The sequence below is a fragment of the Geotrypetes seraphini genome, chromosome 3, assembly GCF_902459505.1.
Source record: "Geotrypetes seraphini chromosome 3, aGeoSer1.1, whole genome shotgun sequence".
Classification (NCBI taxonomy): domain Eukaryota; kingdom Metazoa; phylum Chordata; class Amphibia; order Gymnophiona; family Dermophiidae; genus Geotrypetes; species Geotrypetes seraphini.
This window is the reverse complement of record NC_047086.1, coordinates 403,597,135-403,620,588: the sequence shown is the minus strand read 5'-3', so window position 1 is coordinate 403,620,588 and position 23,454 is coordinate 403,597,135. Positions and strand designations below refer to the sequence as shown.

General features: G+C 46.8%; 1 protein-coding gene across 1 annotated transcript in view; it reads left to right on the top strand.

The window, feature by feature from the left end:
• LOC117357306 overlaps nt 1–23,454 on the top strand; it is a 94,276-nt gene that overhangs the window by 26,269 nt on the left and 44,553 nt on the right. Inside the window, exons 11-20 of the mRNA XM_033937677.1 lie at nt 2,543–2,630; nt 5,318–5,467; nt 6,953–7,090; nt 7,799–8,055; nt 9,349–9,472; nt 9,809–9,988; nt 13,241–13,396; nt 14,533–14,753; nt 17,384–17,561; nt 20,943–21,083. Coding sequence (XP_033793568.1) covers nt 2,543–2,630; nt 5,318–5,467; nt 6,953–7,090; nt 7,799–8,055; nt 9,349–9,472; nt 9,809–9,988; nt 13,241–13,396; nt 14,533–14,753; nt 17,384–17,561; nt 20,943–21,083 — 1,633 coding nt within the window. The remainder of the gene's footprint in view (nt 1–2,542; nt 2,631–5,317; nt 5,468–6,952; nt 7,091–7,798; nt 8,056–9,348; nt 9,473–9,808; nt 9,989–13,240; nt 13,397–14,532; nt 14,754–17,383; nt 17,562–20,942; nt 21,084–23,454) is intronic.

The window sequence follows — 23,454 nt, the reverse complement described above, 5'->3', positions numbered from 1 at the left end:
CGCTGATTTCATTGTATGCTAATAGATCTCATGCATAGTCATTGGGGAAATCCTGAAAACCCGACTGGATTGCGGCCCTCGAGGAGGGATTTTGACACCCCTGATCAAGAGCAAGGTTTAAAAGTCTGACGCTGGGTTTTTACACACATGGAGGGGCTGGCCTGGAACTTCCTCTCCGACATCAGAATTGATGTCGGGAGGGTGGAGGGAGGCTGGTGGGCCCAGCGCTTCTACAGTCCTGTTTATGGTGTCTGAAAGCAAGAGAGCTCAGAACTCGACGGCAGTGGCTTGGGGCCTGTTCCCCGATGGCAATGGTGGTGGCTTGTGGGGGGGCAGGGAGAAAGAAAGACAAAGAAAGAAAGGGGGCAGGCAGACAGAAAGAAAGAAGGGAAACAGAAAGAAAGGGGGACAGGGAGACAGAAAGAAAAGAGCAGGGAGAAAGAAAGAAATGGGAGGAGGCAGGGAGAGAGGAAGAAACAGTAAAAGGAAGATCTGAATATTGAGATCTGCCCAGGACAGGTTGTTAGTTAAGAACATAAAAAGAGCCATACGGAGGCATATTTGACTCTTTGAGTCCCCTTAGTGGGAATTCCTTTAGATCCTGCTAGTCAAGAATTACAACAATTCACAAATGAGCATTTCCTTCTCTGAAAGACATAAAATGCACTGGGAAGCTTAGTAAATCTTTTACTTTTAAATTGGTGAGAATTTGGACTGGACTTCCAGATTCTCTAAGACTGGTAGATCAATTATTTCAGGTTCTAAAAAGTTTTAAAAACCTGGTTGTTTTCACAATAGTTAATTTGATTCTAGCTGTCGTATAGTAATTTTAAGTAATTCAACATACTTTTTTCTAACTTTTTCCATCCATCTAATCTAACCAATTTCTGTTTTTATCCCACAGTTTTTACTTGTTATGTTTCATTTTTTTAACGAACTGTAAACCGAGTCGAGTTCCTTAGGGAGTAGATTCAGTCTATAAAATGAAGATTAGATCAGATCGATGATCCATCTAGTCCAGTATCCTGTTTCCAACAACGGGCAATCCAGGTCACAGGTACCTGGTAGAAACCCCCAATAGTAGCAGAAGTCCCAGAGATAAGATATTAGGGACAGAAAAAAAAATGCCTGAATGCAAGATGGAATCCCACAGAATAATCATAAAAATAAAGTGTAGTCCAAAATAGCAAATAATTGCAATCCCATAGACAAAGGGGTCCTTTTACGAAGGCGCGCTTACAGATTTAGCAGGCGCTAACAAGATTTAACGCATGCTAAATGCTAATGCATCCATCGAATATAATGGGCGCGCCAGCAATTAGCGTCTGCTAAAATCAGTTAGCGCGCCTTAGGAAAAGAGGTGGAAATGTCACATATTATATTTCTTTTTTTAAAAAAATATTTACATTTTAATTGGAATTTAGCCAAAAAACCAAGGACGTACAGTCAAGAAGAATCATATCTAAACAGACCCCAGATAATAGAAATCTCCTTCTCCCCCCCTTCTGATCTACTCCCCTCCCCCGTCTCCCTCCTCTCCCCCCTACTTCTCTCCTTGCTGTTTGCAACTCTATGATCAATTTGATATGTAACCACTTGTAAACTCTGTCTAACTAATGTGAACCGCCTAGAACTCTTCGGGGTATGGCGGTATACAAAAATAAAGTTATTATTATTATTATAATAGTGAAAACCAATAATCGGAAAATGACACCCATACGTCATACAGAACTGAATAAAGAAACTCAAACTGTACAACTTCCGATCCGTACTAACACCCTCAGATCAAAACAGCCTGTGCAGCTCAGCAGAACTGCCAGAAATGCTCCCCTCCCTCCCCCGCCCCCATCCCTATTCGCTCGTGAAAAGCACAGCCAGGGAACACAGCCCTAATGAGGACCCAAGTGCCACAAGAGAGAAGCCAGCCCCGGCCCTTAAAGGGCATCCAATTTATCCGACAACAATTGCCAGGTCCCCAGATGTGACACCTAGTACCCATTCCGCTTTGCCACAGATATTTCCATTCTCCCCATCGATCGCAAGGCGATATATTAAGCATTCATTGCGTGACCATGAAATACAAGACCGAGTTGTCGACATGTTCCTTCTAATCATTGTACCCCACTTTTAAACGTTTGCTATGTCTGCATTCACCCCAGTGGTTAGAGAAAATAAGGTAAAAAAAAAAAAAGCACTTAACTTCTCCTTTCATATGAAACATTGGCCCTGACGCAGACTGCGTTTTGCAAGCGCTGCCTCGGGAAGCCGAGTAGTTAAATGGAAGCTTTGGAGAAGAAAAAACGTAAACTCAGTTGTAATCAAACTAAGCTATCCTTAAATAAAGATAAAACTGGAGATTATTTTCATGGCATTACGGAAGATACCTCTGCTCTTCAAAAGTGTTTTCAGAAAGCACGCAGGTGTTAATGTGGGGGAGAGAAACAAAACTGCAAAACTTATTCAATTAGAGATAATCAGGATTGGGGATCATTTTCCCTGCGGGGGAAGCTTACAAGGGCTTTTTTCCCCCTTTCTTTCTCAGAAAGAAGCCCGCTCTGGACACAGAAGCACAGAAGGTCAGAACGCAGCGGGAAAAACAGCTGTACAACTTCTGCCAGACTGCGGCCTCGGTAAAGCACCGTAGGAGCGGGGGCTTGGGGCCCAGGATTCTCCACCACCACTGACTCAGTAACGGACGTCACAGGGAGAGCTGCACTTAATGTAAACCAGGCAGTGACATACAGCTTAGAGAAATCCCTGCCCCAGAGAGCTTACAATCTCATTCCATTCCAGAGGCAGCTGGAGAACTGGGGGCAACTCTGTTAGTGGCCACCTCCATTTTGGTGCCTCCATGCCACGCATATATTGCCTGTATCAGAGGTCAGTGGCTTTCAAAACATGCACTTATACCAGTGTCAAATCACTGTCATTCTGAGACTTTCTTTTGCCAAAACTGAAGTATAACGATTGCTGCCAAAACAACGGCATCTTTCACAACAAAACGAGTGATTTGAGGCTGGTATAAAAGCGCAGGCTCTGAAAATTACACCCCCCCTCCCCCCCCCGATGCAAGCAATATATGCCGTCTAAGTCAGGTCAGTGCCATTCCTTCCATAAACGGTGTTCATACTAGAGAATGACATGGGACAAATTTTTCCCCGTCCCTGCAGGAACTCATATTCCCGTCCTATCCCCGCAAGTTCTTTTCCTGTCCCTGTCCCATTCCTGCCAGCTCCATCCTCATCTGCACAAGCCTCAAACACTTGAAAGTCCTAAGTAGCAACATTCTAGAGCTCAGATTGTGATGTCATAATGCCTCATTCCACCAATGCCTAAGCTCCGTCCTCATCTGCACAAGCCTCAAACACTTGAAAGTAACTAAGTAGCAACATTCTAGAGCTCAGATTGTGATGTCATAATGCCTCATTCCACCAATGCCTAAGCTCCGTCCTCATCTGCACAAGCCTCAAACACTTGAAAGTAACTAAGTAGCAACATTGTAGAGCTCAGATTGTGATGTCATAATGCCTCATTCCACCAATGCCTAAGCTCCGTCGTCATCTGCAGAAGCCTCAAACACTTTCTAGAGCTCAGATTGTGATGTCATAATGCCTCATTCCACCAATGCCTAAGCTCCGTCCTCACCTGCACAAGCCTCAAACACTTTGAAAGTCCTGAGTAGCAACATTCCAGAGCTCAGATTGTGATGTCATAATGCCTCATTCCACCAATGCCTAAGCTCCGTCCTCACCTGCGCAAGCCTCGAATGCTTTAAAATCCTAAGTGTTTGAAGTTTATGCGGTTAAGGCAGAAGTTGCAGGAATGGGGCAGGGACAGGGACAAAACTCATGGGGACAGGACAGGGAAATTGAGTCCCGTGTCATTCTCTCGACTTTTTCATCTCCTTTTGATGGTCACCACTGTCTCTTCGTTGGCTGCTTAGGTCAGCTGCACATAATCATTCACTTCAACTAGGTGCGTACTGGAACTCTGCCTTTTATATTGCGGGTCCAGAATTATGGAACACTTACCCCCTCTTTTACTAAGGTGCGCTAACCGATTTGCGCACTAAACGCTAACGCGGTCATAGACTAACATGTACACGTTAGCGTTTAGCGAGCGCTAATCGGTTAGCGCACCTTATTAAAAGAGGGCCTTTGCCTACTAATTTATGATCCATCCAAAGTCCAGCAAGCTTTTGATGCTAACGGTTGTTTTGAAGTAAAGTTCCAACGTCTTTGTTTTTTTATATTTTATTGCATTTTCTTTTATTTTTCATCACCCCATCTCCAACATGCTGACAACAACAACTGACTTCAAATCATTTCGAAAAGAAATCAAAACCCTGTTACAGTGGTGCCTCGCATAACGAACGCCTCGCACAACGAACGCTGCGCACAACGAACTTCATGTCTTGCTTCCTACAACGAACTTCGTTTCACACAACGAAGTCGCCCGAGCTGCATCCTTCCGCGCAGGCACTGCGCTTAACTGCCCTCTCTCCGCCTGGCTCCCTGTGCAGTGGCGGACCGTCGGCTCGCAGGGGCCCGGCGCCTACTGCTGATGCGTTGGGGGGGGGGGGCGGAGCTACTCTCGCCGCTTCCCCGATGCTAGAAAAAAAAAAAAATGAACAGTTAAGTCCCAGTTTTTGCCGCTGAGACTCTGCCCTCTCTCACTGTAAAATTAGACTCTACTTAGTCTGTCTTTAAATTTAAAAAATGTGTGTTGTTTTAAAAAACAATTATGTTTTTAGATGTATCTAAATAAAAATAATAACAAAAAATTTATCTTTTTTTATGTCATCTTAGCATATTTTATGCTACAGAACGAATTATTTTTTTTTACATGTATTGTTATGGGAAAACGCGTTTCACATAACAAACTTTTCGCATAACAAACTTGCTCCTGGAACCAATTAAGTTCGTTGTGTGAGGCACCACTGTATTCCAAAAATATATCAAGAAATCCTGACACATCTCCATGTCTATCTCCACTCTTGTAAATTTCCCATTAAAGTCTCAACCATGTAAACAGCAGCCTAATTTTCCTGGAAATGTCCAGCTATCTTCTTTTGTAATCCACCTAGAACTGCAAGGTCCTGGTGGAATAGACGTCGCTAATGGAATGTATTGATTGTTTAGCATTATTCTGTATGTTATTGCTTCCACCCCGCCGAAAATGTTTGAGAGAGAACAGGCTTTAAATGTTTAAAATGAATGAATTTTATTGCCCAGGACTCCAGCTACACAGAGTCAGTGGTGGAGACATTTCTGTGATGTTTTGGTGAGGGGCCCTATGTTTCTTTCCTACCCCTCAGCTGCTTTCCTGTTTGCGAGAGAACATCTGTCTGATCATACGCTGGAGCGAGACAGAGAACGCAGAAAACCTGGAAGAAGTCCGGAGACAGCATGAGGCTGTGAGGCAGGCAATCGCATGCAACCAGAGCAGGATGCAGATGGTCATGCAGGCGAGTCCAGTTTTGGGAAGAGCAAGCATTCCGATCCAATCCAATCTTTCGGTTTATATACTGGATCATCCTCCAGACAACAGAGGCTTGGCTCGGTTTACCCAATAAGACAGGCCTCCGTGATAGACTCACATTGCCTTCACATTCTTCCTGATTCCCGACTCCGTAAACAGGACATCAGAAGCGCCGGACCCACAAGCCTCCACCCCCCTGATGTCAATTCTGACGTTGGAGAGGAAGTTCCAGACCAACCAATCACTGTCAGGCTGGCCCGGAACTTCCTCTCCGACATCAGAATTGATGTCGGGAGGGTGGAGGGAGGCTGGTGGGCCCAGCGCTTCTACAGTCCTGTTTACGGTGTCAGAAAGCAGGGAGAGCTCAGAACTCGGCGGCAGTGGCTTGGGGGCCTGTTCCCCGATGGCAATGGCGGTGGCTTGTGGGGGGGGGCAGGGAAAAAGAAAGACAAAGAAAGAAAGGAGGCAGGCAGGGAGACAGAAAGAAAGAAGGGAAACAGAAAGAAAGGGGGACAGGGAGACAGAAAGAAATGGGAGGGGGCGGGGAGAGAGGAAGAAAGAAGGGGGCACCTGGAAGTGATGTCAGCGAGAGAGCCGACGGGAGCACGAGAAGTATGTGGTTGACCGCCGTGAGCAATACCTTCAACTTAAGATAAGGGGAAAGGGAACAGGGGCACGCATGTGGAAGGGAGGAAGGGGAAGAGGCGGAGGGGCCAGAGAGGAGGAGAAGTGTTGGCACCCCCACCAACATGGAACCCAGCGCAGACTGCCCCCCTCGCCCCTCCCTCACTACGCCACTGAAGAAGGGTAAAAAGATCTGAAGGTAGAATGAGATTGTCAGAAGACCAAGTCGTAAGGATACTTCATGCAAAGATAAGTGATTCGATGTTCTCGACAGACGGAGTAAAACGCTGGAATGCAAATACGCTTATGCGCCGAAAAGCTTTTAAAAAATGATTAAAGACAAACCCCCTCTCTTACTAAGGTGCGCTAATCGGTTAACGCACCTTAGTAAGAGAGGGCCATAGTTGTTGGTATGGACTTTCAAGTGAGGGAGTGAGAGGATGAGCAATAGACTGTATGTTAATATACGCATTTGTAATGTATTGGACAAGGGCAATGGATATTGTTTTGGGTTTTGGGCGGGGTATAAAATTTCAAATAAATAAATAATAAATATGAAAAAGCAAAATTCTGCTAGACCGATGGCATCTCAGCCTGAAACTCATTCTCCCCCCTCCACAAGTCATAAATAACAGTGATGGGAGGTGGTGCTGGAATGGGGCAGGAGAGGAGCAGGGAGCTTGGGGGTACATAAAAAAGAGCAGGAGCTCTGACACTAGTGTGCAGGGAGAAGGGAGTTGCAGTCATTTTATTGGGGGTGGTGGGGGGGGGGGGGAGAGCGAGTGCCCAGAAATTATTGCAGATGGAACTGTGGATATAGTCTCACCACTCGGTTGTATCCCTACAGGAGGGAAGGAATCTTCTCGGTCTGGGCTCCCCAGCATGTACAAAGGTGGAAAAGATCCTGAGAGACCTGGAAGCGCTGTGGGGGGAGCTGAAGAAGAGACATGAGGAGAGCGAGATAGCTCTGCAAGAGACTGATGAGGTAAGAACTTCAGGGTTGCCCTACTGAGACAAACCGAAGGTCCATCAAGCCCAGTCTCCTGTTTCCAACAGTGGCCAACCCAGGTCCCAAGTGCCAGGCAGAAACCCAAAGAGTAGCAACATTTCAGAGCTGAGATTGTGATGTCATAATGCCTCATTCCACCAATGCCTAAAAGCCAACCTCAGCAGTGATGTCACAATGGCTTGATTGTCCTATACTTGGCTCACATAAGAGCTGCCATATAGGGACAGACTGAAGGTCCATCAAGCCCAGTATCCTGTTTCCAACAGTGGCCAACCCAGGTCCCAAGTGCCAGGCAGAAACCCAAAGAGTAGCAACATTTCAGAGCTGAGATTGTGATGTCATAATGCCTCACTTCACCAATGCTTAAGACAGTTACAAGTACTGCAAGCTGTACTTTAATGAAGTACAAGTACTTTGTTACTACCCATCTTTGCCCGTCAGTGCGTGAATCAAACCCCACTTGCTCACTGACAAGAAAGGAGACATTTTCCTCATGATGCAGAAAACGCTAGTAATCAGCACGCCATTAGTTTACTGCATTGGAAGCAGACGTTTTCTATCACACTCGTGAGCGCTGACGCTCGTTGCACCATTTCATTGCAATGTTTACTGCATCGAGGCCTCTGTCTTTTTTCCCCTTCCCCCTTCCCCCTCTCTCTCTGACTTTGTCTATCTGCGTTTCAGGCTCAGAGGCTGCTGGAGGTGCTCACGGAGGCCGATGAGTGGTTTCAGACCACGGCAGAGTCTCTCTCCGAGACGGTGGAAATGCTGAGCCCGGAGCAGGTCCGGAATAATCTGCAGGAGACCAGCACCCTGGACACTGAGGTTCTGACTCGTGGGATCACGCTGCAGATGCTGAGGGAGCAAACAAGCAGGATTGCACATGCGGGAAACTCATTGGCTGGAACGATTCACAGGAAGCTGGAAGTGGTAGAAGAAAAGTGAGTAGGCAAACAGGAGAAGGAGAGGAAGAGCCAAAGAGGAAGGGAAGGGGCAGGCCAATAATTCAGTCACATCAGAGAGTCAAGCCGGGCCACGATATGTTGTCCGGGAGCACGTACGAGCTGTTCTAGTTCGAAGGGTTGTGATACCCGGATCCATCAGTTGCTCTAGCAACTCCCCTCCTCCTCTAGAGCTGTAGCAAGGCATGGGTGGAGAGGGAAACAAAATTACCACTGCCCCCCTGCTTGGCCAGAATCTCTCCTTCCTCTGCCTAAGCCCTCTCCTATCTTCTCCATAAGCCTCCCCAGGACTATCTGACAGGTGCCTTGGTGATCTAGGGTAGGGTAAGCAGCAGCGGGTTCAGATTAATGATGGCAGTGACCTCTAGTGGTAGTCTTGTGGACACCATTTTGAACCCAGAGCCAGCGCAGGCAGTAGTGACTGAGCATCGCTGATTCCCCCTAGAGCAGAGATCTCAAAGTCCCTCCTTGAGGGCCACAATCCAGACAGGTTTTCAGGATTTCCCCAATGAATATGCATGAGATCTATGTGCCTGCACTGCTTTCAATGCATATTCATTGGGGAAATCCTGAAAACCCGACTGGATTGCGGCCCTCGAGGAGAGACTTTGAGATCCCTGCCCTAGAGTGCCTGGGCATCTGTCAGGTAGGCCTTGGGGGGCCGTTGGGAGGGGGGTAAGTGCAGCTGGGGGGATTCTTCAGTGGGGGAGCTCGTAGGAAGGCCGTGGATGCTTGGGAGGGGGTGCAGGGTGAATTTATAGCTTGCTATGGCCCTGCCCTCTCCATCTGCATTGGCATCTTCCACGTGCCCTTCCTCCCTCCCACCCCCTAAGCTTGACCGGTGGCACCATCCTAGGTTTAAATGCAAGAAAAGGAGGTACCTGTTCTCGTGTTTAAATCTGCTGTGGTGCTGGTGGTCCTGCAGAGAAGAGAGCACAGCGGTGAAAGTAAAGTCCACTCTTGCCACGGCGAAGGCTTTTGGCCTACGAAGTGAGGTAGGCTTTTGTCGACCTGAGCCAGTGCCTCAACCGAGCTCATGCCTCAGGGCATACCTCTCTCAGGATATTCAGACTGGCCTGGCGTGTGTCTGGATCACACCTCCCTCAGGACATACCCTCTGGGGGCACCCTGCTCTTGGATAGCAGCGACTCAAGCAGGGGGAGAGTGTGCGTGACGCTGCTCTCTTGCCATCGGTTGGTGACGTGGGCTGGGGATGGGTGTGTCCGGGTCACTTTGCTCCCATGCAGTGGTGCTTGTCCTCTGTTTTGGCAGGTATCGGCTTGTGCGGGACTCTCTTCGGCACAGGACATCCGAACTCAGGGATGCTCTGGTTCTAGCTGAGTTTCTGCAGAATGTGCAGATGGAGGAAGGTCTGAAGCACAGAAACTTGGTTCCAGTGAGTCTGCCGGGGAGAAGCGGTATAGGGGTGGGAGAGATGCATGGAGTAGGCTCCCAGTGGAGGTGGTGGAGGTGAAAATGGTCTGAATTGAAGAATGCCCCATGGCTACATTTAGCTAAGCCTCAGCCCAAAGTGCTAAGGCTCTGTACAGCTGTATCATGGGACATCCACCGACACAGTGTCTGGGTGGGGGGGGTGGGGGATACCCAGTGGCAGTCGTGTCATGGGATATCGCACTGACACGGTGAGGGCGCCCCCTTCGTTCACACTGTGTCTGGGTGGGACACCTCCAGCAGATGTGATTCAGGGTGTACCTCTGTTTGATTTTCTCAGATGTGTTCTCACATTAGCCCAGGGACAGAGGGGCAGCCACGGAGGTGCCAGGAGTACGTGGACCCCAAGAGCTGCTCTCTTGATGAACTGCAGGAAGCTGTGAGGTTGCTGAATGAGGCAGTGCAGCAGCGAGAGCGAGTGGTGGCTGCAGCGAGGGAGACCGAAAACCTTCTGCATGTGGTATGCTCCGCCAGGACCAAAGCCCGCAATGATTCCAGAAACGAACCACTACATCTGCTAGCAGTATTAGGGAAAGGGACCCGATATACCACCTTTGTGTAGTCAGAATGAAAGCAAGTTTCATTAAAATTTGATTTAATCGCTTATCTAATATATATAAATATATATAATATATAAAACAAGAACATGAACATAATAAAAATGCCATTAATAATTACAAAAAGAAAGCAATTACAAAGAAACATCAACTAATAACTGCCATATTAAAATGGGATAAATGAGACAGACAGACGGAAGACAAAAGGAAATAGAGTTAGAAATACAATTTGGATAGGAACGAAAGACAAATAAGGAAAAACCAAAAGCGAATCAAAAATTAAAGGCAACTGTTACATTACGCGATAACCGTAACAGAGCTTGTGCCGGTTGGCTAGTTCGTCCACGCACAGTGCAGCGCTCGGCCTCTAATCGTGTGGTTGCCATGAGATCAGAAACAAGGACGCTGCATTGCTAGATCGCACCATCGAAGAACAGCGTGCAGAGGGAGTGAAACCTACGGAAATATGGACTTAGCGGCGTGAATCAACGAAAAGTTTATGAGTGGCTAAAAAGGTTTAAGGGGGAAGAACAGGTGCAACCGATGAAGGTCGTTCTGGTCGCCCGTCGACATCAAGAGCGCACCGATAAGGCGGATGCTTTGATTAGAGATAACGGTGGCTGCAAACGTGGATATGGGCCATGGACCTGCGTTTGTCGTAATGCACGATGACTTGGGATACAGGAAAGGCTGCGCACGTTGGGTTCCCAAACAGCTGACTGGTCTGCTCAAGCCACAGCGTGTGAAGGCTGCGACCCAGCTCCTGCGACGGTACGAAGAAGATCCCAGTATTCTGGAGAGAGTTGCCACAGGCGACGAGAACCAGGAGAGCAACAGACGAAGCCTGATGAAGTAAAGGAAGCGGAGCTCACCTGGCCTCGGCAGCAGGAAAGATAATTGAATGATACAGCAAATGCGTCGTCTGGGGGACTATGTGGAAAAGTGAGATCTTCTGTTAAAGCCATTAAATGCATTTGGCCTTTTCTTTTTACAGGTGCTTATTTTGTACCTGGGGCAGTGGAGGGTTAAGTGACCCACCCAGAAAGAACTGCAGGAAAAGCGAAGCAGTGGCACACAATGTGAACGGCAGCTGGGTCAGTCTGGCAGGCTGCAACAGTGGCAAAAATTCAGGTGCTCACCCGGTCTGATCAAATGGAGGCTGGATGTTTGCCTGCTTGCAATGTATGGGGGAGGGGATGGGGTGGGTGGACTGTGTGTTTCTGGGAGGGAAACAAAGGGAAATGAGAAACCTGTGCTGGGTAAGGAGTGGCATTGTACAGGCTGGTAACTGGCACTATCAGAAGACCCAGTTGGCCTATTTTACTAATCTCAGCTCTGAACTAGAGAATGACACAGGGGCACATTTTTCCCTGTCTTCACATAAACTAATTTTTCCTGTTCCTGCCCCTTTCCTGCAAGCTCCGTCCTCACCTGCACAAGCCTCGAACGCTTTCAAATCCTAAGTAGCAACATTCTAGAGCTGAGATTATGATGTCATAATGCCTCATTCCACCAATGCCTACGCTCCGTCCTCATCTGCAGAAGCCTCAAACACTTTCTAGAGCTCAGATTGTGATGTCATAATGCCTCATTCCACCAATGCCTAAGCTCCGTCCTCATCTGCACAAGCCTCAAACACTTTACAGTCCTAAGTGTCTGAGGCTTGTGCGGTTTAGGCAGAGCTTGCAGGACTGGGGCAGGGACAGTGAGAAAACTGACTAGCTAGGGCTACCATATGGCTCCAGGAAAAGGAGAATGGATTGAGACATTTGGGCTTGACTTAATCTAGAGCCACTCTCTTGGTGCCCTGATCTCCTCCCTTGGCTTTTATTTCTTTATTCATTCAGTTTTCAGGGGAGCTCCAAATGGTTTACATGGATTTGTTCAGGTACTGAAGCATTTTTCCCTGTCTGTCCCGGTGGGCTCACAATCTTTCTAATATACCTGGAGCAAAGGGGGACCAAGTGACCTGCCCGGGGGAACAATCTTCAACCCCTGTGCCACACCCTCAGACATGCAGAAGATATCATGGCAAACACTATCTGACTGAGAAGTTTAAAACTTTGATTGTTAACAAATCATGGTAAAACAATACGGCATGATGAGACCTAGTATGGCGAGTATAGTGCAGGAAGAACCAAAAAAAACAGGCAAGGGAGATGTCTGAACCTTTAAAAGGACCATTGAAAGTCCCAAAGAGTGGAATCCTAGGAAAGTTCCAACCAGTGTCCAGGTTTCGGCAACTGAAATTGCCTTCCTCAGGGGACAAAATGGCTGTGCTCCAGAGCTAGTAGATGGGCCTGGTGTATCGTACCACAAAAAGACTACATTCCTACAACCACCGCATTCAGAGATCCCCTTATGGCAGGGTTCAACCAAGGCCGGTTTCGGTAACTCAGCGTCCCTTCATCACTGACAAAATCAATGACCACGCAGGAGAACAATCCAAGCCGGCTGGGAGGAGGGCAAAAATGGTATGGAAGACTAGCAGTGGTAATGTCTCCGTCTGTCCTTCTTACTTCCATTGCGTTCAATGGAAGTTAAACTAGGGTTACCAGATTTTACCCGCCCCGCCTAGCCCCGCCCTCCTCAGCCTGCTCGGCTCCGTCAGGAAGGCATCTGCGCATGCACGGATGCCCCTCCTGATGTGATCCGGACGTCTGGTAACCCTAAGTAAAACCCAGATGTCTCAGTCCATATGGGACACCATATAAGGATAGGACTGACTTTTATACTGTCCTATATACACATGACCTTGGTCGCTTAAGCACTGAATATCACCATTTAACTGGCCAAGTGCTGACTCTGCCACCAGAATGCGCCCCCCCCCCCTCCCAAATATCCAGTTTTCAGTTCAGCACTAACCGGTTATTTTTGGTGACGTTAACCAGTTACATGCTGCTGATAATTAACACGGGCGACTAACTAGCACGGAGCCTTGTCTGGCTGGTTAAACTGAATTAAATATCGCCCCCCCATGTGCATATGTAGCACTATTCTGGTCATTTATGTGCAAATTTGAAATTTAAATGTTAGCGGCCAGTTTATAAAATTACCCCAGAGCGATTCATGACAGTCACTCAGAGAATGAGTGACAAAACCTGTCTTTCCTGAGCCACTCAGGTTGGCTGCATTGTGTTTTTGAATTTCCCCAGCTCCCCAACATCTCCAATCGGATCAGGTCAACACAGAGCGTTGCTGAACAACTCAGTCGGGACATAGGACGGATCCAGAGAGAGATTGCAGATGTGAAGGATAAAACCTGCCTGCGTGATCTACAAGAGCTGCAGAGACAGCAGCATGACATAGAGGTAAAATGAACAAACACTGCAGCTTGCTAGTCCTGTGCTAATGCACCACTGGATGTGATACACTGCAGTCTGGTATTCCTGTGGTAGTGCACTGGATGTGATACACTGCAGTGTGGTATTCCTGTAGTAATGCACTAGATGTGATACATTGCACTGTGGTATTCCTGTGGCAATGCTCTGGATGTGATACACTGTGGCAATACACTGGATGTGATATACTGCAGTCTGGTATTCCTGTGGTAGTGCACTGGATGTGACACACTGGAGTGTGGTATTCCTGTGGTAATGCTCTGGATGTGATATACTGCAGTGTGCTAGTCCTGTGGTAATGCACTAGATGTGACACACTGGAGTGTGGTATTCCTGTGGTAATGCACTGGATGTGATATACTGCAGTGCGGTATTCCTGTGGTAATGCTCTGGATGTGATATACTGCAGTGCGGTATTCCTGTGATAGTGCACTGGATGTTATATACTGCAGTGTGGTATTCCTGTGGTAATGCTCTGGATGTGATATACTGCAGTGCGGTATTCCTGTGGTAATGCTCTGGATGTGATATACTCCAGTGTGGTATTCCTGTGGTAATGCTCTGGATGTGATATACTCCAGTGTGGTATTCCTGTGGTAATGCTCTGGATGTGATATACTCCAGTGTGGTATTCCTGTGGTAATGCTCTGAAGTTTGCACTTTCTGTTTCTGATGCTATGACAGTACGTAGGACAGTGCCATAGTAAAGAGAGCAGGAGGAGGCGGACCGCCCTGGGCACAATCTTGGACGGGATGCTGGCACCTACCTCTCCTCCTCTCCACCCCCTCACTCCTTCCCACTCCTCTCTGCCACGTACACTCCTTCACTTCCTCCCCTTCCCCATCGTACCTCTAGCGCTTTGCCAGCACGAGCAGCAGCTTCAACTTGGGTCCCGTGACTAGAAAGAAAGTCGATGCCAGCAGCATGTCAGAGATGCTGCTCGTGCCAGGAAAGTCGAAGCAGCACCCGGGAAGAGAACGGGCGGGAGCACGTGTGTGCGGTGGGGGCAAAGAAGAGGGTGGGAGGCACCAATGCCCAGTCGTTTCCCCCCTCCCTCGGGACGCCACTGGTTTCCATTCTAAACAGATTTTGCTCTTCCCCTTAGTTTGCTGTTTCTGACGTTCTGCGTACGGAGGTGAGAGCGTTGCGTCATCGGTTCGCTGTCCTGCAGGATTTGTGTCCCAGTCGGGCCCAGGGAGTGGAAGAGTGTATGCAGGAAAGCCTCCAGGCTTGGGAAGAGTTAAAGCAGCGGGTGACGGGGAACCAGAGCCGGTTGCAGCACATCACCCAGCTCCGGGAGTTCTGTGGCACTTACCAGGCAATAATGTAAGTAAGAAGCAACATTTGTAAAGAGAAAAAGGAAAGAGATCCACTTCTATACCACAATGCCTTTCAGTTACAAGGGTCAAGCTCACCAATGAAATGCAAGAAATAAATGGGTCTTCGTCTTCTTTCAAAAAACCTGATACGACTTATTAAAGCTCTTATCCCAGGCTAAGACTCCCTGAAAATAGTGCTTATAAGTACAACCTTTGACTGTGGAGAATGGAAATGTAGCGTTTTTACGCAATGATGGTTTTCTATCTGCATATTTGAAATGATCAGTTGGTTGACACCAAGCCATATAACGTTTTAAAAGAGAAACCAGCCATTTTGAAAAGTCTCCTTCATTCAATTGGGAGCCAATGCGGAATCTGTCACATGATCAATTTTTTTTTTTTTTTAATTAAAGATCAGTCGCACTGCTGTATTCTGAATGGGCGGCAACTTTTTTAAAGTTCTTTTTAGGTAAAGCTAAGTAGATGATATCAAAATAGTCTATGAGAAAATGATTGTACCAGAAGTCTGAAGTCTGAATGCTTCGTACGCTTTTCAGCAATAGAAATGATAAATAGTTATAGCACTCAGAATTTCTGCACACTAGAAAGAGGACAAATCTGTAACAAAAAAAAAAAGTGAAAAGAACATTTAATGCCATTAAGAACAGAAGACTAGCCTCACTGGGTCAGAACAATGGTTCATCTAGTCCACTATCCCGTATTCATGGAGGCTAATCCAAGAAACAAGTACCTGGCAGAAACCCAAAGAGTAGCAACATTCCAGAGCTGAGATTGTGATGTCATAATGCCTAAGAGCCAACCTCAGCAGTGATGTCACAATGGCTTCATTGTCCTATATTTGGATCACATAAAAATCTAAGAGCTGCCAAACTGGAACAGACCAAAGGTCCATCATGCCCAAAATCCTGTTTCCAACAGTGGCCAACCCAGGTCCCAAGTATCTGACAGAAACCCAAAGAATAGCAACATTCCAGAGCTGAGATTGTGATGTCATAATGCCTCATTCCACCAATGCCTAAGAGCCAACCTCAGTAGTGATGGCACAATGGCTTGATTGTACTATACTTGGCTCACATAAGAACATAAGAATCACCTTACTGGGTCAGACCAATGGTCCATCAAGCCCAGTAGCCCGTTCTCACGGTGGCCAATCCAGGTCACTAGTACCTGGACAAAACCCAAGGAGTAACAATATTCCATGCTACCGATCCATGGCAAGCAGATGCTTCCCCATGTCATAATAAAAAACTATGGACTTTTCCTGAAGGAATTTGTCCAAACCTTTCTTAAAACCTGCTATGACTGTACCCTGCCAGTAGGTGGTGCACATTGGGAAGAATAACCCAGATTACAGTTACTGGATGCTAGGGTTAGCGCCCAAGAAAGGGATCTGGGCGTCATTGAAGACAATCCAATGAAACCTTCCGCCCAATGTGCAGTGGCGGCTGGGAATTATAAAAAAAGGGATGGTTAACTAGACTTAGTCCAGCGATTTTCCACTTTTTTCATTCCATCAAAAAAATACAGAACAAAATAAGTGGAAAATCGCTGGTCTAAGTGTTTCACCCTCGATGGAGACTGGCCCAGTTTTGTTGGCTGGGCTGAGAACTTTTCAGCAGCTGAATTTGGTATACCAGCACCTCACATACGCTTCGAGGTGATTTATAATTTCAAAACAAAAAAGTTGGAGCGACAGGACAAAACATATGCGTAACATAAACGCAACAACAGACACGTCACACAGAGGGAAAGTACTTCTCAGCAATAAATAGGTGGCTGTTGAGGAAAATCTGCAAGGCCCCATTCGGGGGGGGGGGGGTTAAATGTATTCATTTTAAGACAGGGAGCCCCATGCACTTGTCATCCTTTGGGCTATAGGCAGAATCCTGCTCAGCAGAGAGGTCAGCCAAGAATGCAGGGGGGAGAGAGTGGCACAGTGGTTAAAGCTGCAGCCTCAGCACCCTGAGGTTGTGGGTTCAATCCCACGCTGCACCTTGTGACCCTGGGCAAGTCACTTAATCCCCCTGTTGCCCCAGGTACATTAGCTAGATTGTGAGCCCACTGGGAGAGTCAGGGACAAATGCTTGAGTACCTGAATAAATTCATATAAACTGTTCTAAACTCCCCTGGGAGAATGGTAGAGAAAATTGAATAAATAGTATGAAAAGTTTCTGGTAACCAGAGCTGGTATTGTGACGTCATAATGCCTCATTCCACCAATAAGAGCCAACCTCATCAGTGATGTCACAATGGCTGGATTGTCCTATACTTGGCTGACTTTTACTACATTTTGAGAGTGGCACAGTGGTTAAAGCTACAGCCTCAGCACCCTGAGGTTGTGGGTTCAAACCCATGCTGCTCCCTGTGACCTTGAGCAAGTCACTTAATCCCCCCATTGCCCCAGGTCCATTAGATAGATTGTGAGCCCACCAGGACAGACAGGGGAAAATGCTTGAGTACCTGAATAATCTCATGTAAACCGTTCTGAGCACTCCTGGGAGAACGGTATAAAAAATTGAATGAATGAAAACCTGTAAGGAAGTGTGATGAGGAAACTGAATTATAAGGAAGGCCACCTGAATGGGTCTGAAAGGCTTTTCCCTGGTATTTTCACAGGTCCTGGGCGCAAGACGCAAGATCCGAGATTCTCACTGAGGAACAGGACTCGGAAGGACTCTCAGTGGCTCAGAGGCAAGAGATGGCGCAGGCAATCCAGAGGAAGATTCAGCGCTTTCAGGAGCTTGTAGCTGCTGGGGCGAAACTGATAACACAAGATCACTTCCTAGCAGACACAGTGAGTGGGGACCAGTCCGGAAATACGCATGGGAGGGGTGAGGATGAAAAAAGGAAGGGCTAGGTTCAGCAGAGGAGAGGAAGACAGAACATCGGAACGTGTGGCGTGTGTGTTTGGGGGGGTGGGGGGGTTGGAGGGTAGTAGAGATTTGGACTTCTCACACAGAGGCCTGATTAGGGCTGGCTTAACCTATGGACAAGGTGCCAAGGGCGCTGCTGTAGGGTTACTATATTTAAAAAAAGAAAACCCTGGACACATGACCTCCCCCCCCATTCCGCCTCCAGGCCTACCCCATTCTACCCCACCCCGCCCAGTTTTGCTTCTAGCCCCGCCCCCAGAAAGCCGCCTCTCTTTGCGACGAGCTCCGGCCACATCTGGAGGGCCTGGAGCATGAGCGAAGGCGTGTGGTGTCATCCGCGCATGCTTAGAGGCCCACATGCGGCCGAAGCCTATAGGGGCTTTCCAAAGCCCGGACAAACGCCGGGTTTTGAAAATACCATCCAGGAGTCAGGACAGTCCTCTAACAAGTGGACATGTCCGGGTTTTCCCGGACGTCTGATAACCCTATGCTGGTGTTATAGGGCATCAAACGCCTGGGAAAGTGACATCAGCAGTCCATAAATTAAACTGATATGTGGCTTGAACACTCCCCTACGCTTCTGGGTCCCAACAGGATGTGGCTTCCTAGGCCATCTGCCGCCAGGGGTCAGAGAAGAGAGGTCCCGCCTTCCTCCTGACGCTGCTGCTTGAAACTGATGCTGGCCCTCCCTCCTCACAGCAGCTGGTCTGTGAACCACATCCTGTTGAGACCAGGCAGTAGCATTAGAGGAGGGAGGTGAGATCTGGCTGAGGGCACCACAACAGAAGTAAGTCCGAATCTGGGACACAGGCACTAAAACAGAAGTGTGTCCAGGATGCCATAACATTTTGAGCTGACCCTGGACCTGATGCAATAAAAGTGCAGAGACATTGGTGTGGGGTTAACATGACCTCTACGTTTAATTTTGTCAGCTATTTTTTCTTCCATTTGTATCTTTGCTTTCCTGACGACACGACCAGCTTCTCTTAACTTTTCCAGATATTTTTGCCTGTCTTCCTCTCTGCAATCTTTTGTAGTTTATGAAAGCTAACCTCTTATTCCTTACCTTCAAAGCTACTACTTTTGAGACCCAAAGTGGCCTTCTTTTCCTCTTACTTTTCCTTACTTGCCTAACAAAAAGATTTGTCGCCCTTATAATCGCTCCTTTCAGTTTTGCCCACCGCATTTCCACTCCTTCCAGACGTTCCCACCCAGACAACAATTCCTTGACATAAACCCCCATCTGAACAAAGTTCTTTTTTTTTTTAAGTCTAGAACCTTTGCTTTTGAATGAGCCCTTTATATACCCATCTTAATATTAAACTTACCATGCAGTGATCACCAGATGCCAGATGATCACCCACTGTAACATCAGAAACTCTTTCCCCGTTTGTAAGCACTAAGTCCAGTATGACCCCCGTCCTGTGTGAGTTCCATTACCAACTGCTGGAACAATTCTCCTTGTACAGAATCCAGAATCTCCCTACTTCTAGAAGACCCTGCAATAGGGATACCCCAATCAACAATCGGCATGTTAAAATCACCTATTAGCAAGACTTCCCCTTTTTTAGATATATTCTGAATGTCTGCTATTAAATCTCTATCTACTTCTTCCATCTGTGAAAAAGACCTGTATATCACACCAATATAAATATATTCACCATTCCCTCTTTCCAAATTGATCCATAGTGCCTCTTCCTTGCCAAGCAGATCCTACATTTGTGTGGCTTTAATATAATCTTTAACATATAACACTACTCCCCCTCCTTTTCTTTCTACCCTGTCTTTCCTAAACAGATTAGAGCCCAGTATAACTACATCCCAGTCACGGTTCTCCGTGAACCCCATCTCCGTGATCGTCACTATATCCAACCCCTCTTCTTCCATCACAGCTTCTAGATCCAGAATCTTGTTTCCCATACTCCGAGCTTTAGTATATCTTGCTTTCCAGACATTTCCCCCTTTTCCCATCTGTGTAGTGCAAGCTTTCTGCATTGTCCCCTGAGTGTGGGATAGAGTGGCATTGGGTTGTGGGTGTCCACATCACAGAGAAAAGGTGGTGATTCCATAGAACAATCTTCATCAGGAAGAGGTGGAAGTAACAATAATGCGAGAATTTGAAAAAGCCTGGGATAAACACAGGGGATCTTTAGCTCTGATAGGGAGTGGTATAAAGTCTGGGATAAGCATGAAGGAGAACCTCCCTCCCCCCCTCCCATGAAGATATGAGAAATGGAAAATGAGGAACAAAAAACCCCCAAAGAGGCCTCCAGTCAGTGGTCAAAGTGTAATCACAAAAACAGTCTTCATTTCCAAGGACTCTGCATTAAGCATGTCAAAGGTTTATGTTGACTCCTGATGCAGGCTCTTATGCCAAAACACGGCCGTGTTGAGTGCTTCTTACTTGATGTTTTCGGAAATAAAGACTGTTTTTGTGATTACACTTTGATCACTGACTGGAGGTTCCTCATGTTCCTCGTCTCCTCATAAGCACAGAGGATCTTTAGATGTGGGCGAGTGAGGGGTAAAGCCTGGGATAAGCACAGAAAATCATTTGATGTTTCTCTAGGTAATGTGGAGTTGCAGCATGCAGTGTGATAACTACCCTCACAGGTAAAGAAGAACGGGAAAAGAGTGGATGGGCCTTTATTTTCAGGTAGTTTATTTCTGTTGGAGAATGCAAGAGCAGTCAAATGGTTAACATAACTTTATTTTTCTAGACCACCTTAATCAAAGGAATTCTAGGCGGTTTCGAGAAAAACTGGACAATCGGTGAAATACAAAATAATAAGAAAAGGAATACAGCCTGTTATATTAAAAAGACATTAAAAATTTAAAATTAATGGAGTAAAATTAATTATGTTACAGATAAAAGCACAGATTAAGAGATAAATTTGTCAAATAATACTTTTCTAAAAGCGCCATAGGACAGCATGGCTCCGCTGATATAATTACCCAACCAAGACTGTTGTTTGCTAAATAAGACCTAAGTTTGCAGCCTAAAATCTTCGGGTAAGCAAATAGGTTACAATTCCTGGTTATCCTCACGGGGTTATATAGCACGAAATGAGAAAGCAGGTATGTAGGTGCCAATCCCCAAACTGACTTAAAACGGACATTGAGAGAAGTGGGCTTAGAAAGAGGGAAGCCAGGGTTCAAATCACACGGTCTCTGTGCAGTACCTCAGGTAGAAACGGATTGCAAGCTCGTTGGGAGCAGAAGAAATGCTACGGAAACCGCTGAATAAGAGCATTTCCCTTTTTTTTAGAAGCAGGTAGTGATTTTCTGCTCTTTTGTACCAGATTAAGGAGAGAGTAGAGGAGGTGAGGCAGCAGCTGGGCTGGGTGCTCATGCACTGGAGGAGTCTCAGGAACCAGAGAGACCAGAAGAGGACCAAAGCAGCGCTTTCCAACTCTGCATTAAGCGTGTCTGAAGTGTTTCGGGTAAGTAGCAGAGAACATTGGCCAACTAACTGGGAGGTAACTCTACAAAGCGCGTGCCATCATTGGGACATCAAGAACACACATAAACGACCAGAATACAATTCTACACAGTACACACATAATCTAACTGCAATATTCCAGCTAAGAGACAGCAAGAGGAGAGTTTGTCATTTGGACAGAATGGTCTGGCTTGGTGAGTGCATTGGTAGACAGGAAGGATACCAGCATGCATTTAAAATGTAAGAAGTCGTATGCACGCGGGGTTTTAGACAGATGCACGCTACAGAGCAGGCACAGAAAAGTTGGGATTTGGTGTACTTATGAGAGGGGGAAGAGGAGGAGCAGAATGGGACAATTCATCCTGGCCGAGATGAAACAGCCGCGATGAATTGTCCCTTTACAGGGAGGCTGGGCTTCTGAGGAGAGCAACTGAAAGCCAGCCATCGCCGACCACTTGCTGGAAAGAGCAGCTCTGATGACAGCTTCTCCCCCCAGGGCCTTATCTGCAACATAGCTAAAGAGCAGCTCTGGCCCAAGGCCCAGGCTCCCTGCCAGCTACTGCCACATGCATCCTGCGGCCTACTGCTCCGGGCTTTGTTGCTAATTCGGGGGAGGGGGGGGATGAGGGTTATAATTTGGGGGGGCACAGGGCATCGCCCCCACATGCTTGTATAAAATTCAAAACAGCCAGTATCATACATCACATTATCTACGGCAACTCAGCAGTGCCACTCATCAATCTCTTAACCGATGCATGGTCCAGCTCACGCATAATTCTCAATGGGATCCAATTGAACCTCGACAAAAAATCTTACATACAAAAGAATCTTCCAGCCCATGTTCACCTTCCTCGGAGTTAAAATCTGGAATGATCTCACAGAAACTATAAGAACGGAAACCAACCACACCCTATTCCAAAAGAAACTGAAAACTTCACACTTCGACAACTAATTCTTCCAAGATCATCTTAAGCATCTGACCATTACTTAATTCGCCTCAGTCTTATGTATCCTGTCCCCCTTCCACTCCTTCCTCCTTTTCCTCAAGTCACCTAGAGCCTGTTTAGGTGTGCGCGACACACAAATACGAGATTAGATTAGATGCTGAATTGGAGTCATCACGGCCTTGATGGCAGATAAAGGCCAAATGGCCCATCTAGTCTGCCCATCCATAGTAACCATCATCTCTTACTCTCTCTAAGAGATCCCAGTTGCCTATCCCAGGCCCTCTTGAATTCAGACACAGTCTCTGTCTCTGCCATCTCTTCCGGGAGACTGTTCCACGCATCTACCACCCTTTCTGTACAAAAGCATTTCCTTAGATTACTCTGGAGCCAATCATTGCAGAGTTTCCTTTCAAATGAAAGAGACTTGACTCATGTGCATTTACGCCATGTAGGCATTTAAATGTCTCTATCATATCTCCCCTCTCCCGCCTTTCCTTCAAAGTATGCAGATTGAGATCTTTAAGTCTGTCCCCATACGCTTTATCACGAAGACCACACACCATTTTACTAGCCTTCCTCTGGACTGACTCCATCCTTTTTATATCTTTCTGAAGGTGTGGCTTCAAGAATTGTACACAATATTCTAAATGAGGTCTGACCAAAGTCTTATACAGGGGCATCAATACCTCCTTTTTCCTACTGGCCATACCTCTCCCTATGCACCCTAGCATCCTTCTAGCTTTTGCCATCACCTTTTCAACCTGTTTGGCCACCTTAAGATCATCACAAGTCCCACTTTTCCTTCGTGCACATAAGTTCTCCACCCCCTAAACTGTACCGTTCCCTCGGGTTTTTGCAGCCCAAATGCATGACCTTGCATTTCTTAGTATTAAATTTTAGCTGCCAAATTTCAGACCATTCTTCAAGCTTGGCAGTGCTGAACTGGCCACAATGAAACAACTGCGATAAATTGTTCTAGACTGAAGGAGGAGAGAGAATGCCCAAAGCAGAGGAGAGAATAGTGTTATGGGAAGAGTCTACCTCATTGATGGGCTCTGATTACAGATGAGCAGGGGTAGATATAGAGAGCAAGAACCAATAGCTTCAGGAGTCCTTCATGAGCTGATGGTGATCACAGGTGGGGGAGGGTAAGTTAATGTGGTAGTTATTAGATTATGTTCAGAGAGGGGAAGAATCAAGGTGCAGAATTTGAGAAAGAGCAGTTGGAGAAGAAGGCAATGTACATGCTGGCAATTAGGGGCTGTAACCAGACATTGAATGATGAGGTTAACGTAAGGAGCTTTGAGGCATAAGAGTCAGAGTGGCCATTAGCAAAAACATTAAGGTCCCCAAGAATGAAGGAAGTGGAGGAGAGTCCAAGGAAGAAAGAAACCAGAAGTCAAAGTCATTAAGAAAGGAAGAAGG